Source organism: Tympanuchus pallidicinctus, unplaced genomic scaffold (genome assembly GCF_026119805.1).
Source record: "Tympanuchus pallidicinctus isolate F22 unplaced genomic scaffold, pur_lepc_1.0 scaffold1, whole genome shotgun sequence".
In the NCBI taxonomy this organism is placed as follows: domain Eukaryota; kingdom Metazoa; phylum Chordata; class Aves; order Galliformes; family Phasianidae; genus Tympanuchus; species Tympanuchus pallidicinctus.
In genome coordinates, this window is record NW_026294618.1 from 4,021,834 (window position 1) to 4,044,288 (window position 22,455).

At 46.0% G+C, this 22,455-nt stretch overlaps 1 protein-coding gene across 1 annotated transcript in view; it reads left to right on the forward strand.

Moving 5' to 3' along the window:
- The window catches only part of XKR6 (XK related 6), a 433,654-nt gene extending 411,650 nt beyond the window's left edge, over positions 1 to 22,004 (forward strand). Inside the window, exons 2-3 of the mRNA XM_052692311.1 lie at positions 1,585 to 1,781; positions 18,758 to 22,004. Coding sequence (XP_052548271.1) covers positions 1,585 to 1,781; positions 18,758 to 19,722 — 1,162 coding nt within the window. The 3' untranslated portion in view covers positions 19,723 to 22,004. The remainder of the gene's footprint in view (positions 1 to 1,584; positions 1,782 to 18,757) is intronic.
- Positions 22,005 to 22,455: the final 451 nt, after the last annotated feature.

Here is a 22,455-nt window from a genome sequence, read left to right on the forward strand (position 1 = left end):
CAACTACGGAAGGAGCGTGGTGCAGCCAACCTGTGCAAAAAGTTCAACAGTTAGGTGTGATGCTGTCATTGCCATTGTTCCAGCTCCTGATGGAGTCAGGATCAGGCCATGCATTATCCAGTGCATTTTGTGCAGATGCAGAAGGGGAGCTGCTTCTTGCTCTTCTTGAGTGACTCAGCGAGTCCACGGGTGCTTCCACCGCACTGGGGTTCCGCTGGGGCTGTCCCACCAGTGTCACCTGTCATCTGTGTAGCATTTTTCTCTAGTGTCGAGCCCCACCTGGTGGCTTTCCTGCGTCAGTCATTTGGTTTCCTCTGAGTCTTCCTTCGGGGTCTTTAATTTTCTGTGGTTGTGAAGAGCAAACGGGAAAGACGAGGTGCTTGGGCAAGGGCAGGGCTTGTAGAGCTTCTCTCCCCTCTCCCTGTCGTTGTGTAGAGCAACCAAGATTTGCATCCTTTCCTCACACTCTTCACAGAATGGCCTGGGTTGAAAAAGACCTCAAAGATCATCTTGTTTCAACCCCCTTCCTTGCCATGCAGTCCTGGGTGGCTAGGAATGATTTCAGCAGTTTGCTGGAGCCTTGGTTTGTGAAGCTGGGAGCCCATCCCAACGCCACATCCCACCCCCATGCAGGCATCTGAGATGGGGCAGAGAGGTTGTTGCTTTCCATTTATTCTCTCAAATGACCAGCTTTGGGGTCAGCATTAAGTACAGCAATTCCTATACTACATCTCAGAGCATAAGGTTACAGCTACTGCTCAGAGTTAAAGAGAACTTCTACTAGGTCATTAATATCAGCAAGAATTAGCAGGGAACCTGTTAGGAGATACTTATTTTCTTAAAATGCTATGAGTCTCGTTAGATCTGGGCAGCTTGTGCCACCCTGATTTAATCAACTCTGTTGACAAAGGCTGGCTGAAGGTTCTCTCAAGGGAGGTTGTATTCGTAGGGTGAGGTTTGCAGGTCTCCTTGCACACCTGCTATGGTAACAGAGACAGCACCTCCAGTCAGTAGGACACCTCCAGACAGTCCAGTAGGGCCAAAAACCTCAATTGTTGACCAGTGGCAAGCTGTGTGGCCTTTTGCATTCATGTGTGCTGAAGGTGAAAATGCCATCCTGTTGCTCCGCCAGTGATGATATGCAGTCATATCTCTGGGGTTCATGAGGGAGGGGCCTCTGTGGAGTGTTGAAGGGTCTCAGGCCATCGGTCGGACCACCACCAAGAGTCAGTAACAGCCTTTGCTATGTAGCTTCTCCTTTCCTCAAGAAAACAAAGTAGAGGAGTTATTTCCTTGTGCAAATGTCCCGTGAGCATTTCCTACCCCTCACACGTCATATTTGGGTGGTGTCAAAGATGTCCCACTTCTGCATTGCACAGTGAGGATGCTGTAGGTTTCTCAGACCCTCCAATCCTACAGGAGTTGCTGTTGCTGTTAGAGCTGCAGAGACACCTGTGTCCATCCCAGTCTCCCTCTTCCCCCAACAACTTCCCTTCCCCCAACTACTGACCCGCAGCCCCGTTCCCATTGGATTCTGTTGGATGCCAAAGTCTCACGCTTTGCTTTTCCTCTCGTTTCCTGCAGGTATATCCGAACTATGTACCTGGGGATCCAGAGCCAGAGGCGGAAGGAACACCAGCGGCGTTTCTACTGGGCTATGATGTACGAATATGCAGACGTAAATATGTTGCGCCTCCTGGAAACTTTCCTGGAGAGCGCTCCTCAACTGGTGCTACAGCTCTGCATAATGATCCAAAAGAACCGTGCAGAAACATTACCATGTAAGTGGGCCCCTCGTCCTCCCCTCCCCATCCTCCCAGCCTTCCCCATCATCCCTTGCTCAGCTGCCGATGGACGCAACCTAATGGTGTTACGGGGCTGCCACTTTGGACAAATCTCATTCCAGCTCCACTCTGCGTTTGCTGGGTAAAATCTGTGCTTGTTCCACTGAGAAAAAAACCAGTATTGGTCAAAAGATGAGGTTCAGCTCTTCCAAACCCTGTACAGTCCGTTGCGTTATCAGGAGGAGGCAGGCAATCTCTGTTGCAGTTGAAAGTGCCACCACTCATTTGTCACCTGGCACTGGGTGAACACAATCCTTCTGTGCCTTGGTTTTCCTTCTAACATCTGTGAGATGATAAAGCTGGCCAGATTTGGCATTATGTTGTGAGGACAAACAGCTCAATGTCTATGCAATGCTCTGATGGTGTTAAGGATAGTCAGTATATAAGATGTCGGATAAGAGCTTCTGTTTTGGGTTGGAGGATCTTTTGTGAAGGGAAGCCAGTAATTAATTGTCATATCCTGCCCATAAGAGGATGAAGGGGTGACCATGGTACCATTATTCTCAGCAAACCCAAGAAAATAGAGGGGTGAAGTCAGTGGAAAGGAGTGTGTGGACACAAAGATGTTGTAGAGTAGGTATCTCTGGAGACATATAGACAGATGAACAGAATCTTAGAAGCAGACACAGAGCAGAGTTGGCCAATTCTACTATCTTTTGCTGCAGCAAGGTTTTGTAGCATGGGGATTCCATCCCAGCCAAGAAGCATCAGCTCCTGTCTCAGCCCTTGGATGAGCATCTCCCCATTCCTTGCCTGTGGGCAAGCTGGTCACCAACTGGTCTCAAGCTTGAGAGAGAATTGTCCCTTCTGAGAACCATCAGTGGTATCAGTAAGAAGACCTGTGGCTGTTTCAGTTTGCCACTTGCAGGTGTGGCTGCCTAATCCACTGGACAGGCTGCATCATTTTTTTCCTTCTCCCTTCCTCCAGCCATGCAGTTCTTCCATTCCTCCATCAAAGTGAGCAGCCTGCTCTCTCTTCTGAGGCAGCACACATCCTCTCTCTGAGAGCACAGCACAGCAGATGATGCCCAGGGATGCAGGCAGCACAACTTGCTCAGCACTCCTGGCCCAGATGCAAGGTTTCCTGGAGCTCCTCCTAGTCAGCACATAATTCTGCATAGAGAAATTACTGAGAGGATCAGTTAGGAACAGGAGCATCAGAGATTTCCCTAAAAGCAGGCAGAAATGAAAGGAAATGGAGTATTGTTAGGAAGTCAATGTGTTTAAAAATCCAGCTTCTTCTGACTCATGGTGTCGTGTGTCATGGGACAGGAGAGGCCAGTTCTGCTTCTAAACAAGGAGAACATCAGCTGCATCACTGGGGGATGCACGCGGGCAAAGCAACCCACATCAGGACTTGTAAACCCAGGAATGGCCCATGCTTATATATCCACACTCCAGTTGTTCCTATATGACTCCCACAGTCTCTCATGGATTCGGTCAGTGCTAGAAGATGGTCTGTTTACCATTTCCCACAGCATACATCCCACTTTGAAGCTTCCGTGTTCCCTAATCTTAAGACTACAATGCCAAACCCAGTGCTGGAAGCCAAGGCAGTCTTGAGGAGCAAATGTCAGCTCACATTTCCATCTCCTATGCAGTAGATATGGCGTCAGTGCGATGACTATTGGGACTTTTTGCCTTTTCCTTTTGGTTCCCATGTTAAGATAGCTGTTGAGATGAGAGGATTGGATCCATTGGGAGTACTTACTTAGACCCACAGCATCTCCTTCAGAAATGTTTAGGAACACAGGGACAGCAAGGGCTGATCTTAACAGCTGTGGTTGCAGTTAGCAGGGAGCAGATGGGGATGAGATCAGATTTATACTTTATTTCCTGGGTTCCATTCGTACTGGATGGATGGGGGTTTGAGCACCTGAAGGAACTATAGGTCTCCCTGTTCATTGCAGGGCAGTTGGACCAGGAGGCCTTTACATGTCCCTTCCAACTCAAAGGATCCCATGATTCTGTGTTTCTATTCTGTGGATGGGCAGAAGAATGAAAATCCTTACCATGCTTTGCAAGAATCATTTTAGTCTGAGAAGCATCTCTTTGAAAGGGCTGGGGGAAATGTATTTACCTGTTTCACTAACCCAGATCGCCCAAGAATTAGCATCTCCTGCATGCTCTGACACCACCAGCCACATAAGTGCTGGAGTTGGAACTTGAGGTAAAGTCCCAGACTCTGTACAGCTCAGGACATCATCTGCTGAGATTTCATGAAGGTCAGACCCGTTCCTTCATCATATCCTTGGCACAAGGCAGACCAGATCTCAGCTTAGCTGCTGTTGCCTGATGACTTGGGAAGAGCAGAAAATAGCACGGAGAGAAAAGAAGCGAGAACGCAGTGTACTCCATCAGGTCAGCAGATCTGACCTGGAAGATGCATGCTGAGAGCCTGAGCAGGAGAACCTCGTGCTGTGGCTGCTGGGACAAGTGGGTCTACATCAGTTCCTGAATATGTATGTGGAAGGAGCTGGTATTGGTATGCAGGCCCATTGCGAGCAATTCATCTGCTACAAGCACAGCTGTCTGCAAAACTGGCAGTCAGTTCAGAACAGTCATAGCATCATTTCCATTTAGGTTGGAAAAGACCTTCAAGATCATCAAGTCCAACCGTCAACCTCACCTACAGGGTGTCATCACTAAGCCTTGTCGTGGCGCCAGCGGAGGGTGAAGTAGGGAGGATACCTCCAAAATGTGTTCAGCCCCTATCCAAAAGGGCCAAAGGATGGGGCTGTGAGCAACCTGGTGTAGAGGGAGGTGTCCCTGCCTATAGCAGGGGACTGGAAATAGGTGATCTTAAAAGTCCTTTCCAATCCAAACCATTCTATGATTCTGCGATGGTGCTTTTCCAGGGAATGTAGAGGGAGCTGAGTTGAGATCAACCCTTTATCGTTAGGTAAAAGATGATGGGACTCAGAAGAAGGGGCAGCCCTGTCCCTCACTCACTGCAATTGTCCCCAGGCTTTTGGAGAGGACAGGATGGAAGGGTGGCCCATACCCTCAGATTCCTGGGCAGCAGTGCACAGAGGAATTCACCAATTGCCTTGAATATCAATTACACGGTGTATTTAAGGAAGGAAACATAATATTAACAGCAACCAAAAAAAATTGCCCAGAAACACAGATTTTCATTCCATAACTGCTCCTTATGGATAATCCACCTCCCTTCTTGCAGAGTAAGCTGCTGTAAGCCCACATCATCCTTCAGAGATGCCTGTTCCCCTGTGCTGAATGGCATGGGGCATGTACAACCAGCTTCTAGGCAGTTGGTGAGGGAAGAGAGACGTCAGTTTTTTCAGCATAAATCTCTTAAAGAGGTTTCCTTTCACTTAATTTTTTTTCATGTGGCTACTTAAAAATTTAATGAGATTTAGCAGAATGTCAAGTGTTCCTCCCTGTCATGATACAAGAGTTTTTTTCAATGCTTTTGATGGGAGCTTGCCTGTGTGAGGCTGCAGTGTTCAGTGCAGGGCTTTTCCCCACCATAAATATTGTCCATCCACTGACGCTGTGCCGTCTGCTGTGTAGCCCTGCTGCTGATCTGAAGGAGATTTTCAACATAAGCCTCCACTATTCACAGCTCTGTTGTAACCTCCAGGATTCTGTAAGGTGTCTGCACTCTCTGCAGCCTGCAGTCTGAATCTGCTTGTATATTTAAGGAACAGCAACATTAGCTTCAGCCTGCCTGAGGTGTCACTTGTTTAGGCTATGTGACATCATAACTACGGATGTGTGTTGGTTGCAGGGCTGTGGTAGAGTTTGCAAAAGTCATACCCAAATCTCTTTGCTCCTACCAAAGCAAAGTGTTGACTGTTTAGGATTAGGGCTCGTCCTTTTTTGCAGAGACATTTCAGGATACTTTTTTCCCTGCAGCTCTGTTCAGAAAACTGGAGCAGTTCTTGTGGGGAATTGGAGGGAAGGGTACTGGAGGAAATTCAGTGAGCTATCAGTTGTCCTTGCTGCCTGGAAAAGGCATTTCCAGCCATGCTGAGTGGGTTTGGGATGAGTCAACCTCCAGTTGACTCAACACCCCTGCACCTGAGTGAGAGGCTTCCTGTGTGAGCGATAATGAGTGAGGTCGAATGTGAAGATAGACTTCCCAATTAATTTTCCCTGATGACAGGCTGATAGTTAACCAATAATATGCTGTGAATAATGGCTTTGCTGGGAACTATATACTGTCTGGAATATCCTGCTAGATAAGAAATGCGTCTTACGGAATGGTTTGAGATGTAAAAACAAGGTGATATGTAAAGGACAACAAGTTAATGGATTACTTCATAGCCACTTACTTACAACTCATGCTCCAAAAATCAATGTAACCTCCTTAGCTGGGGCGAGTTAGGAAGGGAGCTTCAACTTCTCCTGCCCAAGGAGGCTGTGGATGCCCCATCCCTGCAGGCATTCAAGGCCAGGCTGGATGTGGCTCTGGGCAGCCTGGGCTGCTGGTTGGCGACCTGCACACAGGAGGGGGTTGGCACTGGATGAGCATTGTGGGCCTTTGCAACCCAGGCCATTCTGTGATTCTGTGATAATAGAAATGTTTGTCTAAGAAAATCTTTGCCTCGTTGAGTCCTCCAGCAGGGTCAGGCTCTAGGCTTGGACTTGTGCTGTGTGACAGTTCATAGGGCAAAAAACCACAACAGTTAAACTTTTCCCTGTGGAGTTGGAGATGTTGGAGAGTTGGACTGCTGGAAATGGGAGATATCTGTCCTACAGCCCCAGTTCCCTGCGTCAGTGAGAGGTGAGCAAAAAAGCAATTGCTTGAAGCCATGTGGGCAAGGAGGAAAGGACTTCACTGGGTGTCTGCTCACTGAAAGAGCTTGGCAAAGAGGAGTTGGGTTATTTTCACTGAAAGCTTGCCCTGGTTGAACCACAGTTTCCCTTTAAATGTTTGTTGACAAACCACGGAGGCTCCAAACACACGAGCAGCTCACTCAGGAGGCCGCTCATATGATCCATGTGCTTTGCCAGACAGGGGCATATGGCTCTGTTCCTGCCTTCTCCTCCCTCTCACCAATGCCGGATGACAGATAGCAATTTGGTGCCCTGCTTGAAACGAGTCACTGGTCCTCAGCCAGTTCCCAGCAGCATCAAAAAAGCCATCTCCACAGTTGGCAGTGGGCACAGAAACGTCTTGCTCTGGCGTGCTGAAAGCAGGCCAACCCAAGGCCCAAGGCTGTGGGGAAAGCTTGCCCTGTCATCAGCCGTATTGTACCGGCACAGGGAAGGATTGGGTCCAGGAGTCTTTGAAGACAGGAGCAGCTTATTTTTTCCAATGGGATTTTGGAGGAAGCCCAGCAAGAGACGTCATCCTTCTCCCTTCTCCTACCCCCATCTTCAGCTTCTCCGTCCGCTGCCTTGCCATAGCTCTTGCTCTGTTATTTTGGAGCGCTGATAAAAAAAAACCCTTCTGTTCCACATCACGTGCCACCATCACGCACAGGACATGGCACAGCCAGTAGAGATGAGTCACCATTCACAGGACAGCACTGGCAGGCAGCCAGCGCTGCCGGTTTTAGGTTTTGTAGATGGTGGCAGTCACCAGGGAGGTATGGCATCCTCAGAGCACTACACAAGCATGAGCTCATGCTTCTCCTAGCAGCTGCAAGCTGGGAAACCGAGGCACAGAGTGAAAGGTTTGATTAGCCTGAAGTCTTTTGGGGATCTTTATGCTACAGGGTCCTGGAGAGCAAGGTCATGCCAAACAGGTCCCGGGCTGGAAATTAAGGCCTTTTCAGGTAATTTTGTGTTGCAGACTTTCTTGGACACATAGCTGCAAAGTCCTGGTTAGAGCGTAGGAGACTGCGCACTGCAGTGCAATTGGCTGGTAAATTATACAGAAATGCAACCCTTTGTCTTCAGGTTGCTCTACTGTGCTCTGGGGTTCATCTCAGGCATCCAGGAAACCATGATAACTCTGGATGAGCAGGGAGCAGATATCCACTGAGATGTGCAAAGGAAACCTAGGGAAGATGCAAGGCAAGCAGTAGGCAGGGACTTGTCCGTGTTTCTGTCCCTGACATAGATGGAGCAGTTCAGGTTGGCTTAGTTGACAGTTGGCTCAAAATTGCTGAGCACTAAAGGAAAGAATGTCTTTGCTTCAGAAGCTATCACTGTTTTTATACGACCAGCTCAGGGTGACAGTCCTGAATCTGGGAGTGCAACAGATTTACTGAATCAGTGGAAATCTCCTCCTGAAATGACTTTTGTCCTAAGTGGCATTTGAGTGACCTCATTGCTTGCTAACAGAGGGAGTCCAGCAGGCAGAGCCACTCCTAAAACACCCAAAGGTGCAAACAGACATTTTCAGTGAGGGGGCAGGTGCATGGTTTGACCTCAGCCTGTCTTTGGGGACGGTGATGTTCTTTATCCTCTTTGAGAGGCAGTCTCAAACTCCATCCTGTAAATACATGAACTTCTGAGAAGACAGAAAGTCCCAGGAGAGACAAACCAACCTGAGGATGACTGAACTGGTTGACACTGGCATGCCATGACATTTTCAGAGTGTGCAGAGCTTGGGAAGCACAGGAAGAAACAGATTCCTGCTGTCATTCTTTGGAATCCATTTCCCTGGTGCCTGCAACTACCTCACTGCAAGATGATAGCAGCTGCACCACATCCGTTTTTGTCACTTTGTCACTCCCCCTCACAGAAACACTCTGCCAGACTCACTTTCCCTATGCCAGCCCTGCTATTCAGCCCCAGGGCTGAGATCCTCCCTCTTTTCAGGAAACCAGTCCTTTCCCTGCAGTGACAGCGAGATAATTCCATCCTACACAATAGCAAATGTCCATAAACCATAAGGTGAGCAAGGTGTGCACTACTGACTCTTCTCAATGACTGAAAGTCTCTTCCTTTGGCTAGTAAACGTGAACCAGACTGGATTCCCTTCTTGCCCCTCACATGAGTCAGAAGCATTTCCAGGACTGAGATGAATCTGTTCCTTCAGTGGCCTGCCAATCACCTGTGCTTAGGTCTAACCATGAACCAGAGCTGCTGTGCAGGATCCATGTTTTATACTGTCGCACTGCTTGGAAGGCTTGCCTTGCCATTGCCTCACCCCCAAGGAGCTGGCTGTGGGGGCTGTATTTATAGCAGGAAGTTCATTTTCTAGAGGAACAGAAGATCGGATGATCTTGCTTCCCCAGTCTGGTGATGAATCTGTTGGGTTTCATCATGTTCCTAGCCCCAAACACATCAGAACATGAGCACAGCCACTAGATGTTGGTCGTCCACATGGTTCAATGAGCAGCACAGTCCCTGGCACATTTTTAGCACCAACCCCAACAATTCCCTGCTTGTAGCAGACATTAGCATGGGTCAAGGACCATTCGCAGTGAGCAGCCTGGATTGGGCCACCCTGTTTCAGAGGCTGAGACAGAACCATGATCTGGATGTAGCAGTTAACAGAAGGAGGCTTTGCTCAGTCACTGATCTCCAGGCACAGAGCCCCAGGTTTGAGATCTGTGCTAGGAAAAGAGATTCTTGAATTTACATTTGGCAGTGGACAGAAGCTTTCCTTCACAGGGCTGATGTGCTCCCCTGTTTTTCATAGTATTCCAGTCCCACCTGCAAGATTTCAGTGTCCTTTCAGTTTGTCCCAAGGCAGATTTAAATTCTTCTCCTTGACGGTGGTTCTCATCCAAATTGAAAAAGAATATCAGGAAAAAAATGCTGTAGTAAATACCAAATGCACAGTGTGAAAATCCTAGAATGCTGTATGTATTTGTGGTAAGAGCTGTGTTGTTTCATGCCAGCTATCCCTATTCAGAACACAGAAATGGGTGGGAAATATTTTGTTTTAAATCAGACCATATGTTTTTTTCTCTAGTGAAGTTTTTCCCATCTCAGCGCGTTCTAGTAGTGTTGTAAAGTGTTTTCTATACCAGATGTTCCTATTAGCAGGGTTCAAATGTTGTTGTGTCTTAAAAAACATCTCAGTAAAGGAAGTTTGTTTGGATCTGTGCAGGGCGTAAATCAGAAGTGACTGCTGGAATCTGTGAAGATATTTGAACACTCAAGAATGTCAGCAAATCTTATTCTCTCAGTTAAAATAATCACCAAAAAGGTGGTTCTTTTTTCCTCCTGTTGCTCTAGGAAAGACTAGTCTCAACATCAGAGAGAAAAAATCTAGATCTCATCAAGCAATGGTCACTCAACACTGAGCATATAACCAAGAGGCTACAGGAGCAGCTCTGTCATACCGGGGCATCTTCAGGCAATCAGCATCAGAGGCTGATGTAGATCTATGTTAATCTACCAAGCACCTGCTTGGCTCTTTACATTTACTATAAATGAAAATTAGGTGGCTTTTCTCCCATTTCAGGTGCCCATTAAGATCTGGAGGCCTCGGGGCCTCAGCATTGCTTGGCTGGTGGCCATACTGAGAAAAAGCAATGATAGTCTGTAGAGATGACTTCTGCACTTCTCTGCTGGCCTTGCTCCTTTCAGGTTGAGCCGGGTTTATGTTATAGACCCATTATAGACCCTACAGAGATGGATTTTAATATGCATGCATAGATGTAGATACGGTCCTTGCTGAGGTGTTTCCAAGGCATTGTGATGGAACATTTCAACTGAAATCCCTTGGGGTCTCTTAAGATGCCCTGAATCCTCTTGTCTGCAGTTGTTCAGTTTGGGGATTCAGGTATTTGTTGATTTGGTGATTACTCTGTGTGTGTGTGTGGTTTGTTTTAGTGTTATCCTAAGATAGCAGTTAAGACATTCAAATTAACAGGAATTTAACTGGAGTCTTCATAATGACAGGGATGACTGGATGGAGGGTAAGAGAAAAGTGGCATTTCATACAGTCTTTGAGAAAAACAGAAGTATGTTGGAGTTCCTGTGCTCTTTTTACAAACTGCCTTAACTGTGCCTAGGAAATCCTGTCTCCTGCTCACTAAGCTCATTACCACTGCAGAATTAGCCCAAGTAATTCATACCTGCATAAACGTAGACCAGGCTTAGACTGGGTATTTATTTATTCCTATATGGGTGACACTGGAAGCAAGAGATGCATGTAGCTAATGGTTCTGAGAGTTTCTGTGAACCTTGAAGCAGACCTGCCCATGTGAGATTCAGCATGCCCTTCAAAGGGAGAATGCCCTTACAGTGAGATACTGGAGAGGTACTGGCATTTGGGTAGGAGAGCCTGAGTCTCCAGTGCTAAGGGATGGATTTCCAGGCTATGTGAGCCCCAGCTTGAGGGATAACAGCAGCCATCCCTGTTGGAAACAACTCAAAGCTAGTGAGATCCTAACAGCAACATCAAAATGAGCTTATTGAAGTTCCTGGTTTATTGGCCAAACATCACAAAGGAAAGGCTTGTGTTGTGTTAACAGCCTGAAAATTGCATTCACTAAAGAGGGACTGTTTGCTTTTCGTTTGAGAGGCACAGTGAATTTTTTTCTTTATATTTGTTTAACATTTGGATGGAACGTTCCACTTAACACTTAAATGGAAGATGCATTTCCAATTAAGTAGCTTCTTGCTATAAATAGTGTTATACTAAATAAAAACTCATCAAAAGAGACCTCAAAGGACAGATTGGTCTTGTTGTATGTCCTCCTCTCTCCTTCGCTCCATGATTCCCTACATCTCTGGAGGTATCTTTGCTCATCAGCAGTGTGTTGGAGCATTGTTTCCCTGCTTGTCCTTCAGTGGTAGAGAATCTTAATGTTGCATCACCTGCATTTCCCCACATTCTGTTGGTTCTGACAACTTCTGCTCTGTGGAAGCCAGCAGCTGTGCTGCCCAACCTGGAGCGAGGAACAGGTTTCCCCAATCCTCCTTTCTACTCTCCTCACCCTTCTGGAGCTCAGGGCTCTCCTCTGAGCTCTGGTGGGGATTTGGTAGATGCCAAACCACTGCTATCAGGGTGCTTTTTGTCTCTCTCCCTTCTACTTGCTTTGTCATTTCAGTTTGATCATCCACACTCCAGGCACAGTCATTGGAACGTCAGAGAGGCATTTCCAGAGGGCATCTCATCCCTTGCCTTTGACAGCTCTCCTAGGGTGAGATAAGCACTGAGGCACATGATGCAAGGAAGATCTTCATTAAGAATGTTGTAAAAGTGGCGGAAGGCTTGCCAGTCCTTACATGAAAGGTGATTGATAGCCAACATTTCCAACAGGAGATTTGTCACTTGGCTGAGGGTATTCAAGGATATTCCGAAGCAGAGAGCAGATTATCCCATTTCTGCTTGGCCTAGGGTGCTTGTGCCTCCTGCAGAAGGATCAGTGTCTGGCTTGCATCCATGAGAAGATACAAGACTGGATGGCCTCAGGGCCTGAGCCAGTTTGGCAGTTCCTGTGTTCACAGAGGATATGAATAGGAGGAGACGTGACAGAGGCAGCCGAGATAACGAGAGCGCAGATCAGACGAATGTGGCTGGTCACCTCTTCTGGCAGTACAGAAAAAAAGGGGCATTTGGGAGAGCTGAAAGGCAGCAGGATGAAAGGGGAGAAAAGCAAACCTTTCCGAAACACAATCCACAGTGAACCTGGGGAGCTCTGTTACTCAAGGCAGTGTAAAGCCAAAGACTTGGGGGGAAGCTAAAAAGGATCCAACATTTCTGGGGTCAGTGAGGACATCTACAGACATCCTAATTATGTGGAAGGAGCAGGCTTTAGGAAGCGTTCACATTTCAGGCCATGAGCCAGCTTTTAACTGCTTGGGGTTGGAGGGCAGCTCTCTGTGTGTGCAAGCTATTCTGAGGTTGCCTTAGTATGGCAACCTGCTCCCCCTCTCCCTATCTCAATACAAGGCTGAGGAATGTGGATGTTTATTTGGTCTAATATGGAAGAGCTTCCTTGTGCTATCTTGGTCACGGATGGTCCTGAGTAGAAGTTCAAAGCTTCATTGTATCAGAAAGTCCCAGTGGGATTCAGTGGTAGAAGACCAGATGTTGTCCAGATCTACTTGAAGCTTGGTTCTGGAACTGAGTTACTTGTCTTTACTCCCTACCTTTCGCAGTCTCCAGCATTTTTCTTATGGATTGGTACATCTCTCCCGTGGGAGTTAGAACAGGTCTGTGAGCATTCCTTGGGGGAAGGTCTCATAAGAGGTCTCTAGCAAGAGAGCAGATGCTGAGGATTTGAAACTCAACTCTTGCCCAAACTGCAATGAAACCAAAATGTGTGTCGTGAGAACCTGGCAAAGGACAGGATAATAGAGCAGCCAGTGAAAAACTCAGTGATCAAGTCACATATCTTCTTAATGTCAGGCTCTGGTTTTGCATCGCTGGTCACTCCAGCTCTGAGTGGAGTACAGACGTAAGCTGGCAATCCAGTGTGCAAAGGCAGAACCCAGTATAGAGTCAGAGTCAGATTGCCATGACAGATAGGCACCAGTCTCCATCCTAGGAAATGTTTCAGTAAATCCCTTTTACCCAAACGTCCTCTGAACGGATCCCTCAGCTCTTTTGGAATGGGATCCATTCCCCCTTGCTATGCAAGAATTCGTCTTAGACAGCTTAACCTTCATTTTAAACTGTCCAAATGCAGTTGACACCCTTTTTAGTTACCGGATAGAGGAAGACCCCCCAGATTGGTGGGCTCACATATTTTCCCATGTCTGAGATGGGTGAAGTGAGTCAACCTGATGGGAGGTCTGGTTTTGAGCCAAAATCATCCTTTCCATTTAAAGCAGACAGAGGAATGGAGAAGTTTCTGCCACTGAAGTTACGTGCAGCTCAACTTTTGGACTTGGTTTCAACTGCAGAGTTATTTTCAGAGTATTCAAGGGCTATAGAAATAGGTGGCACACAGAGTGAGTATTTCATTCCTGGGTCAGACTCATGAATGATGCTAGTGTTCATCTACTGGAATGGACTGGGGACACAATGGGGAAAGGAGGTGAAATGAAATTCTATGGAGAAAATGAATGGCAAAACAGTCTATGCAGCCCCTGATTAATTTCTTTAGTGGTAAAGATTCATATTTTTCCATTTTGAAAGTGAAAAACAAAGGGGAAGAATGAAAGAAAGAAGATTAAAGTTATTCCTTCCTCTAAAAGGAAATTAAAAGAAGAAAGATCAAGCATCAGACTCTACAGGAACAGATGGAAATTAGATCCGGAGTCTGATTCTGATCCCTTTTGCCCTGATGCAAATAAATAACAATAATGGGTTAAAAAGAAGGGGAGAAGAACTCTCAGGCAGTGTTGTTACACAAGCAGGATCTGGCTCCATCTCTTTTGTATAGGAATGCGTTCGCCCTCTGTGTGCATCAGAATGAAGGCTGTTCCTAGATTCATGCTGAGCTTCAGTTAGGAACGTGCCACCCAAAGGGGAAAACACAATAAGAGGGTTCACTGCACAGAGCATGAGCAGCCAGGGAGTGATGGGGAGGACCCGAGATGTAGCACGCTGTGTTAAGCAGGTGCTGCCTCCATGCAGAGCTTGATGGAAGGGTTTGTGTCATGCTGAGCACTTGCTGTCCAGCCCACCAGAGAGAAACGTTGGTATCTTCCTGGTTTTGTAAGAGAATCTGCAGGAGAATTAATGTCAAAGAGGAAATAGAGAACCATTTAGGCATCATTTTCAGCTTTAAAGGGACAGGCGCCACAGTAAGCAAGTAGGCAGTATGCTGTACAAACTGCATTCAGATCTCCCACAGCAGATAACCCGCAGCAGAGGATGCTTTTTGTGAAAAAACTCTCTCTTCTGTATAACAGAATCATAGAGTCATAGAATCACCAAGGCTGGAGAAGATCTCCAAGTTCATCCACTCCAACCATCCACCTACCGCCAAGATTTCCCACTCCACCATATCCCCCAGTGCAACATCTAATAGTAGCAGTATGAGCAAGTGTAACACGTTCATTTTAAATATCATTTTTTGTGTGTGATTTGTCTGCAGCTGTTATTAGACAAGCTGTAAGGCCATGTGCAATTGTATAGCACTAACAAACCAGATAGCCTGAGATGTCTTTCCACGCCCTGCTTTTGTTCCTAAATATTGGAGGGCTTTAAGAACAGCAATGGCCATTTAAAGAGGAGCCTTTTGTTTGAGTCTCACTTGTCAATGGGCATTTTTCAGAGAACTTCATTACATTTCTGAGGTGACCTTTTCTTTCTCTGGGCAATCAGCAGGAAACAGAGAAACAGCCTAAAATTCAGCCTGCTCCCATGAGCTTCCATCAGGCTCCAGGACCCTTCTTTTAGAGGGGTCTTTTTCTCCTGTCTTCCTACATCTTGCCCTTTAGACCCTTCCACATCTTTGGAGCCTTCTTTTGGATGCTCTTTAATAGTTTTACACCTTTATTCTGTTCTGGCACCCAAAACTGTATGCAGTACTCAAGGTGAGATGCAGTACTTAAGGTAAGCCTGTGATTATTTGAGAAGCCCTGAGTACCCTGCATCAGTCCAGCTTCCAGCTCTAAAATGTTATCTTCTGTATGCAAGCTTCTCCTACCTTCTAGCTCCATTGGGAGGTCTTGAATAGCCTAGAGTATCTCAAATGGTATATGAATCATATCTCAAATGTTTGCACTTAGCCCTCATTCTCCATTGAGTACAGTAAGAGGCATTCCTCAGCCACAGATGCCTCAAGGTGGTCTCTACCAAGGTGGTACCTCTACCAAGATCTTGGTATTTCATCTGTCAAATGAGGACACTGTAAGCTTTACCTCACTGTGCTGATCATAAGGTAGATGTCTCACTGTAGGGACTTTGGGGCACATTACTAAAGGCATCTGGGGGACTAATTCTTGTGATGTGTCATTCAAGGCACATGGGCTTGACTCCTCAGCAGACTGTAGCCTGTGAGTCACCCACTGCTGCCTAGTGGGTGATAGCAGGAGTTCAAGGGCTGTTGTATAGCCTGGTACAGAGAGGTTTGAGATGACACCAGCCTATGTCACCCTGGTCTGTTATAGGCAGGTGGCACAGACCTCATAGGTCTGTGAGGCTTCCAGTCCCATGATAGGTGATGTCCTGCTGGCTTAAGAGGGCCCACATAGGCTCAGCAAAGCAGGGCAGGTATTTTCTACTCCCAAGACTAAGCATAGAGAGGGAGGAGTGGGAGTGGGTTTTTTGAAGTGACTTCAGTTACAAACCAACCCCAGCCTGGATTTGATAGACAAACCTTGGAAGGGAGTTGAAACCCACTCATGCACCTCATGAAGGTGCGTCAGTCACCATGTGCAAAAATTGAAGTAAAAATAAGAAAATACTTCCCATGTGATCCATCTTGCCAGAACTTTTTGTTAAGTGGAGACTTCTCCAGAAGTCTGTTCAGAAATAAGGCCTGGGAGAAGTGAAATAGAAAAGAAAAGGTCATCCCAGAGTTTGCATCCCAGAATATCCTATCGTATGAAGAGGTCACAGGCTGGAATTAACAGGGAAATATGGGAATGAGAAACTCATGGCCAAGATGGCAAAAATCAAAGCATGCTTTGTCATTTAGGCTTGGATAAAATAGCCAGGGAATGATTTCTGTGGCACCCCAGTGCTGGAGAAACCTTCATATTGCTCCATGGTTCTGTTTGATGTCTGCCTACTGATTGCATCCCAATGACACCCAGCTCAAAGCTGCATTCAGCACAGAGCTGTGAATTTTTTAAACAGTGGCAAGAGTCTGTCAAACTGTCTAGAGAAACTTCACTCCCCTCCTCGGATCAGAGCACAAATGAGGATGCAGCACGTATTTTGGTAAGGGTAGGACTCATCTTGCCTGTCCGCCAGTGTTTACAAGTCCACTCACTCCCCTGTCAAGGATGGAGACAGACACTTTGGGAGCATGAGTCAACCCCCCCTGTCCCACACGTGGATCTTAGGACAGGGTGAATCACTTTCTGGGGGTGTCTGCCTCTTAAGGAGACGTTCAGATGACTGTCAGCAGGCCTGGTACCATGCAATGCGAGTGACTCAACACCCATACTCACAGCCAGCTCTATGCAATTTACAGGAAAGGCTGTGATTAGTGTAGGTTTATGCACAGAAAACTTTACAGTGGGAAAAGCTTTTATGTGTATGCTGGGTTTTTGTTTCTGATGCATTTTATTCCTCTCTCCCTACTAGAATAAATGATCTCAACTGAAACGTTTTTAAGCCAGCGTGACACATCTGCCTCTTGTGGGCTGGCACTGCTTGAGTTTCATTGTTCAGGTACACCTAATGCTGTACATGTTTCTAGTATTGCAGCACTCACATAAGCCAACGCCTGACTTTTATTTCTATTAATCATGGAAAGTTTTTAAACTGAATGGCTAGAAGAGATTGCAGCAAGTGATACTTATACACAGCGTGGCAATCACCTAAAAATTCTGTGACATTTCCCAGGCTTCCAAAACTGTTTATCATGTCCATCAAAAATATAATGCACCTTAGAAAAATCATGCAGGCTGAAAATAAATCTGATGTACAACTATTTGGGGCTTAGGCTGTTCACTTTCAGAAGTTTCCATACTTTCCCAAGTCCTGTATACAAACCTTGTTGAGGTCACTCTGGAATGATGTCTGAAAAAGCACAGGTCTTTCTACTGTCCCTATGGGAGACTTGCAGGCAGAGAGAGAAGGGAGACAGAAGGAGGATTTGAAGGTATAGATGATGCTTCCAGAGGAATTTTTGGCAGAGCCTCGGTCAAACAATTGCTACCCAGTTATTTGGCTTCTCGATCATGTATCTTAGTCTATCACCAGTTGCCTCACCTGCAGGGCTGTTGAAGTCCAGAGATCTGCAACAGAGGCAAAGGAGTGATATGCCAGTGGCCTTTATTTGTTTTCAGGAATCTGTCTCTTAATTTTTATGACGCTGACTTGCTCAGTGATTTGTTCAATTTACTGTTGTGATGATCAATGATATTGTATTCTCAAAAGATTATCACAGTCCCGGAGTGTGATGGAGTGCTATCTTATCCATTGAAGCAAATGAATATGTTTAAGTGTTGGCTGTAATGAGGAAGAAGACCGAGACTCTTTGGAATACTGTGGGATGCCTGCCCCATGCCAAAGTGCAAGGGGCACAAGCTGGTAGCTGAGGTTGACCCCAGTGCAGGCAATGACCTCACTGGTGGGAGTGGTCCAGTAGGGTCCAAGAGCACTAGACAGAGCTGAATGGTTCACTAGATGTCCCAGATAGAGCAAGGAGATGAAAGAGATCCAAGGTGCTTCAAGTGGGCCTCACCAAGACAAAAAAGGAAACAGGGCTGGAGGCATGACTGTAGGGTTGGTCCCGCGTCTGTTCTGGAGTCGGTGATGGAGGCGTGCTACCTTCAGTGCAGGTCTTCAGTCTGTCCTGGAAATAGGATTTCCAGGACTCCAGGATTGCTGGAGCAGTCAGGTTCTGTGTTTTAGGACCATCTGATGGGTACTGATGGCATCTGTATAATCATCTGCATGTGACCACCAGTGATAAAACTGATCACCTGCCTATTTCTCCCATTGGTGGATGCAAACAGAGGTTCCCGATCAGGGCAGGATCACTTACAAGTTAACGTGAATGCAGCTTGTAGGAAAGTATTTTAGATTAAAAAGGATGTGAAAGAATCATAGTTGTTCTGCTCTTCCAAGGATGTGCTCCAAGATGGATCTCTTTTTGCAGAAAGTAAACTTCATCCTTGGGCTGCAACCCAAGGGATGGGATCTGAGTTTCAGATTCTCAGATGTGGATGTAATCGTGATGAGGACAGAGGCTGTTTTTGGTAGGAAGGGCAGAGCTGGGGTGGGGTGGCAGAGCCCACTGCTTGTGAATACAGGCATCGGAAAACACATGAATGTAGCATCGATTGCAATTCCCACACTGATATTTCTGTATTTCTCTCCTCCAGACTGTAAGGACACCCTGGCGTGAGTTGAACCTTTGGGCTACTGAGCCTGCCCCAGATGCAATAATTTAGTGAGCAGATGATGTTTTCAACCAATCCTCCTGTCTAACTCAGTGGATCTGTGTGTCTTCCGGCAGGTGTGTCCTCTGTGGCCTCCCTGATGTCCCTGGCTTGGGTGCTAGCCTCCTATCACAAGCTTCTTCGGGACTCTAGGGACGACAAGAAGAGTATGAGCTACAGAGGGGCCCTCATCCATCTCTTCTGGCGCCTCTTCACCATCTCATCCCGAGTTATTTCTTTTGCTCTCTTTGCTTCCATCTTCCAGCTCTACTTTGGGATCTTTGTAGTGGTCCATTGGTGTGCCATGGCTTTCTGGATCATCCATGGTGGGACAGATTTCTGCATGTCTAAGTGGGAGGAGATCCTCTTCAACATGGTGGTAGGGATTGTGTACATTTTCTGCTGGTTTAATGTCAAGGAAGGGCGGACTCGATACAGAATGTTTGCGTATTACACGGTAGTCCTGACGGAGAACGCTGCCTTGACGCTCCTTTGGTATTTTTACAGAGATCCTGACACCACTGACTCATATGCCGTGCCAGCACTGTGTTGTGTCTTTCTTAGCTTTGCTGCTGGGATAGCTTTGATGCTGTTATATTATGGTGTGCTGCATCCCATGGGGCCAAGAGCTAAGATCTTTGCCAGCTCCTGTTGCGCCGAGCTGCTCTGGGGCATTCCTTTGCCCCCCGATGTTGAGCCCATGGCACCCCAAACCCCTGGGTACCGGGGGGCCCAGGCTACGCCCACCAGAGCGGTCACGGAGCAACAGGAGGAACTCACAGCTGACACTTGCTTGCCCGTTTTCCAGGTGAGAGCAATGGTACCATCTACTCCATCTGGGCGACCCTACCCCCCCGAGGGGCCTCTCATTAAGATTGACATCCCAAGAAAGAGATATCCTGCATGGGATGCTCATTTTGTAGACAGGAGGTTAAGAAGAACTATCAACATCCTCCAGTATGTCACCCCCACAGCTGTAGGTATTAGGTATAGAGATGGACCTCTCTTATATGAGTTGCTACAATATGAATCTTCACTTTAAAGCTCCTTAAAGCAAAAGTAAAAGAGGGGACCTTATTTTTGTTTACGGTAAACACAGATCATGAAACAAACACAAACCTTCAGATAAGCTTTCTTTCTGGTTGCTGTATGTATAAAAAAAAAAAAAAGAAAAAGATATTCTCTATGTTTTGTAAGTAAAAACAAAAAGAAAAACTTTTCTTTTGTTTTTTACACACAAGAAACAGTATTTCAACTTCCACACCTAGGATTCACAGGTGGAGAAGGAGGCATCTCCACATCAGTTTTATACCGTACACCAAGTGTAGAACATTACTTATGGGATTGGTGCTGATTGAAAAATAAAAAAACAAACAAACAAACCTACAACTGCCTTATGCCCTTAGGTGCTGAGTTTCATTAAGTACTGTCACCTTTCTCATGCAAAACTCTTTGATGATTATATGCCAGGAAAATAATAATAATAATGATAAAAGAATACATGATTGAAATACAAACCTTAAAATTAATAAGGAAAAAAAAAAGAGGAAAGAAAAAGAAAAAAATTAACAAAGAGACTGAGAGAAATGTCCGAAAATATCTCATTGCTCTCATTGGATTTAACTTAAGAAAACAAAACAAAAGAAAGAAAGCAAGGCCAAGACACCCCGATGGAGACTGTTTTTTTCCTAAAGGCTGAAAGACAACATCAGGTCTGCAGCTCCGGTTGGCGGCACATTTGTGACGCTGTTTGGCCAAGCCCGCTCACCTTGCCCGAGCCGTGTTGTAAATGTGGCCCTGCTGGGGAGCCACGTTCCTCCTGCAGGTGGCCCAATGCACCGTGGTCAGTTTGCAGGGGGAACGTGGCAACGCACAGCTGATCTTGTCTTGAGCAGCTGCACGTGCTGATGCCCACTGGCTTCAGTGGAATCAATAACCACCACCTGAGCCCAGAATGAGGCCGGCCATGTTGATCTCTGGAAAATAAAACAAGAGATCTCCAATTGTGAAATTTTATACCAAAAAACGCTCTACTAAAGTATACCTACGCATCTCTAATAATTTCAGTAATAATAAAACTCAGCATAGTAGCAAAAAGCGAGTCAATTTAAAGGCACAATACTTGATCAGTGACTGGCAAAATAATTTGACCTACTGTATCATTTTAAGGCTGTGAAAGGCATACGTGTATTATTTGTAATCTCGTGTTAAGACCTGTCACGTCTCATTCAGTGCGAGCCTTAAAGTGATTGTAAAGCATCCTTTGTTTCATTTGGGGCTTTTGGGGGTTTTGATTTTTTTTTTCCTTCTGCTTTTTGTTTTTGTGTGTGTGTGTGTTTTTGTTTTATTTTTAAGGAAAACAAAAATCTGAAAATCGGGATAAGCAAAGGAACGAACAAACAACAACAACACAAACAAACAACGACAGGAAAACAAAACAAACAAAAAAGACAACAAACTTCTTCAAACGGTAATAACCTGTAAACTGACTCAACGTCTCTTGAGATGATTTTGGTGCTTTGTATTTTTGTTGATGTTGTTGTGATTTAGCTGAGATTTCTTCGACTCGGTACATGTGGGGAACTGCTGATAAAACTGTCTCGTGTCACCCTCGACTGTAAGTACGTGGCAAGAAACAACACCGCAGGAAGCGTAGAGGGAGCATCGTGGTGTAGCTTAGCCTTCCCACCGCAAGGAGATTCTGCCGCCTCCGATCACGGCCAAGGGTCGCGTGGTTGTCCTGACATTTCCCGCTAACCCGCCCGCTCTCAGACCATTCGCATCTCTCGCCTTCTGTTTCCGTGCTGGAATCTCTGTTTCGAGTTCAATCACAGGGTCGCGTCCACCCGCCGCCCTTTTCCTTTTGGGGGGTGTTACTCTTTTAAAGGAGTATTCCCGTTTCAGGGCATCTTTTCAATCCCACCACCCCTCTGCTTGGGAGGGGAGAAGCAACAACGACAAAAACGGTATTTTTACGTGAACACTGTAGTGTTTTCTCTGTGTGCGTTTGCAGTTTTTTATTCCAGAAATACTGTAACTGTCTAGGGTGCAAAACTCCCATGCTGGCCTCTTCTGTAGAGAAAATCAGCACGGGGGGATATTTTTTAATTACAATTATGATTATTATTATTTTCTTTTATTTGAAGAATCAGTTTTGTTTTGTTTTGTTTTGTTTTTTTTAATTATGATAGCATTTGAAGAAACTAGTACAAATTTTATATAACAGTTTAAAGAAGCTGAATGCTTTCTTCGCCTGAATATACCTGACGAGAAACATTTTTTTCAATCAGTGATCCTTTGCAGTATTCTGAGAAGAAAAAAAAAGGACACGTTTTTCTTTTTTTTCAGTTGTGCCATTTTCTTTTGTAAAGAAACTTTTAACTCGTGTCCGCCCCTCTTAAGGAGGGCAGGACTCATTTGCGCCAAACTAGAGACACACGGCAAAGTTTGTACAAAGCCAAATTGTCACTGGTACTGTAACTCCCAGTCAAACTCCCATTTCAGGCAAACGTTTCTGGGCTCTGATTAGAACTGACGCGATGGCCACATTTTCATGCAGAGGGAGGTGTTTTGTCTTGTCATCCACTGCCCAAATTCCTGATCCCTTGTTTATCGTGCTCATGCACATGTCTATCTACCCTTACATACATTTGTGGAAAGCTTCCATTTGCTTTCTCCATTGCCCATATCCTATAGTCAGTCCCCGCTCGAGCACCCTACTAACGCATCACCCTGTTCCTTCCCTAATCTGTTTGTTGTCTCCATCAAAAGAGGT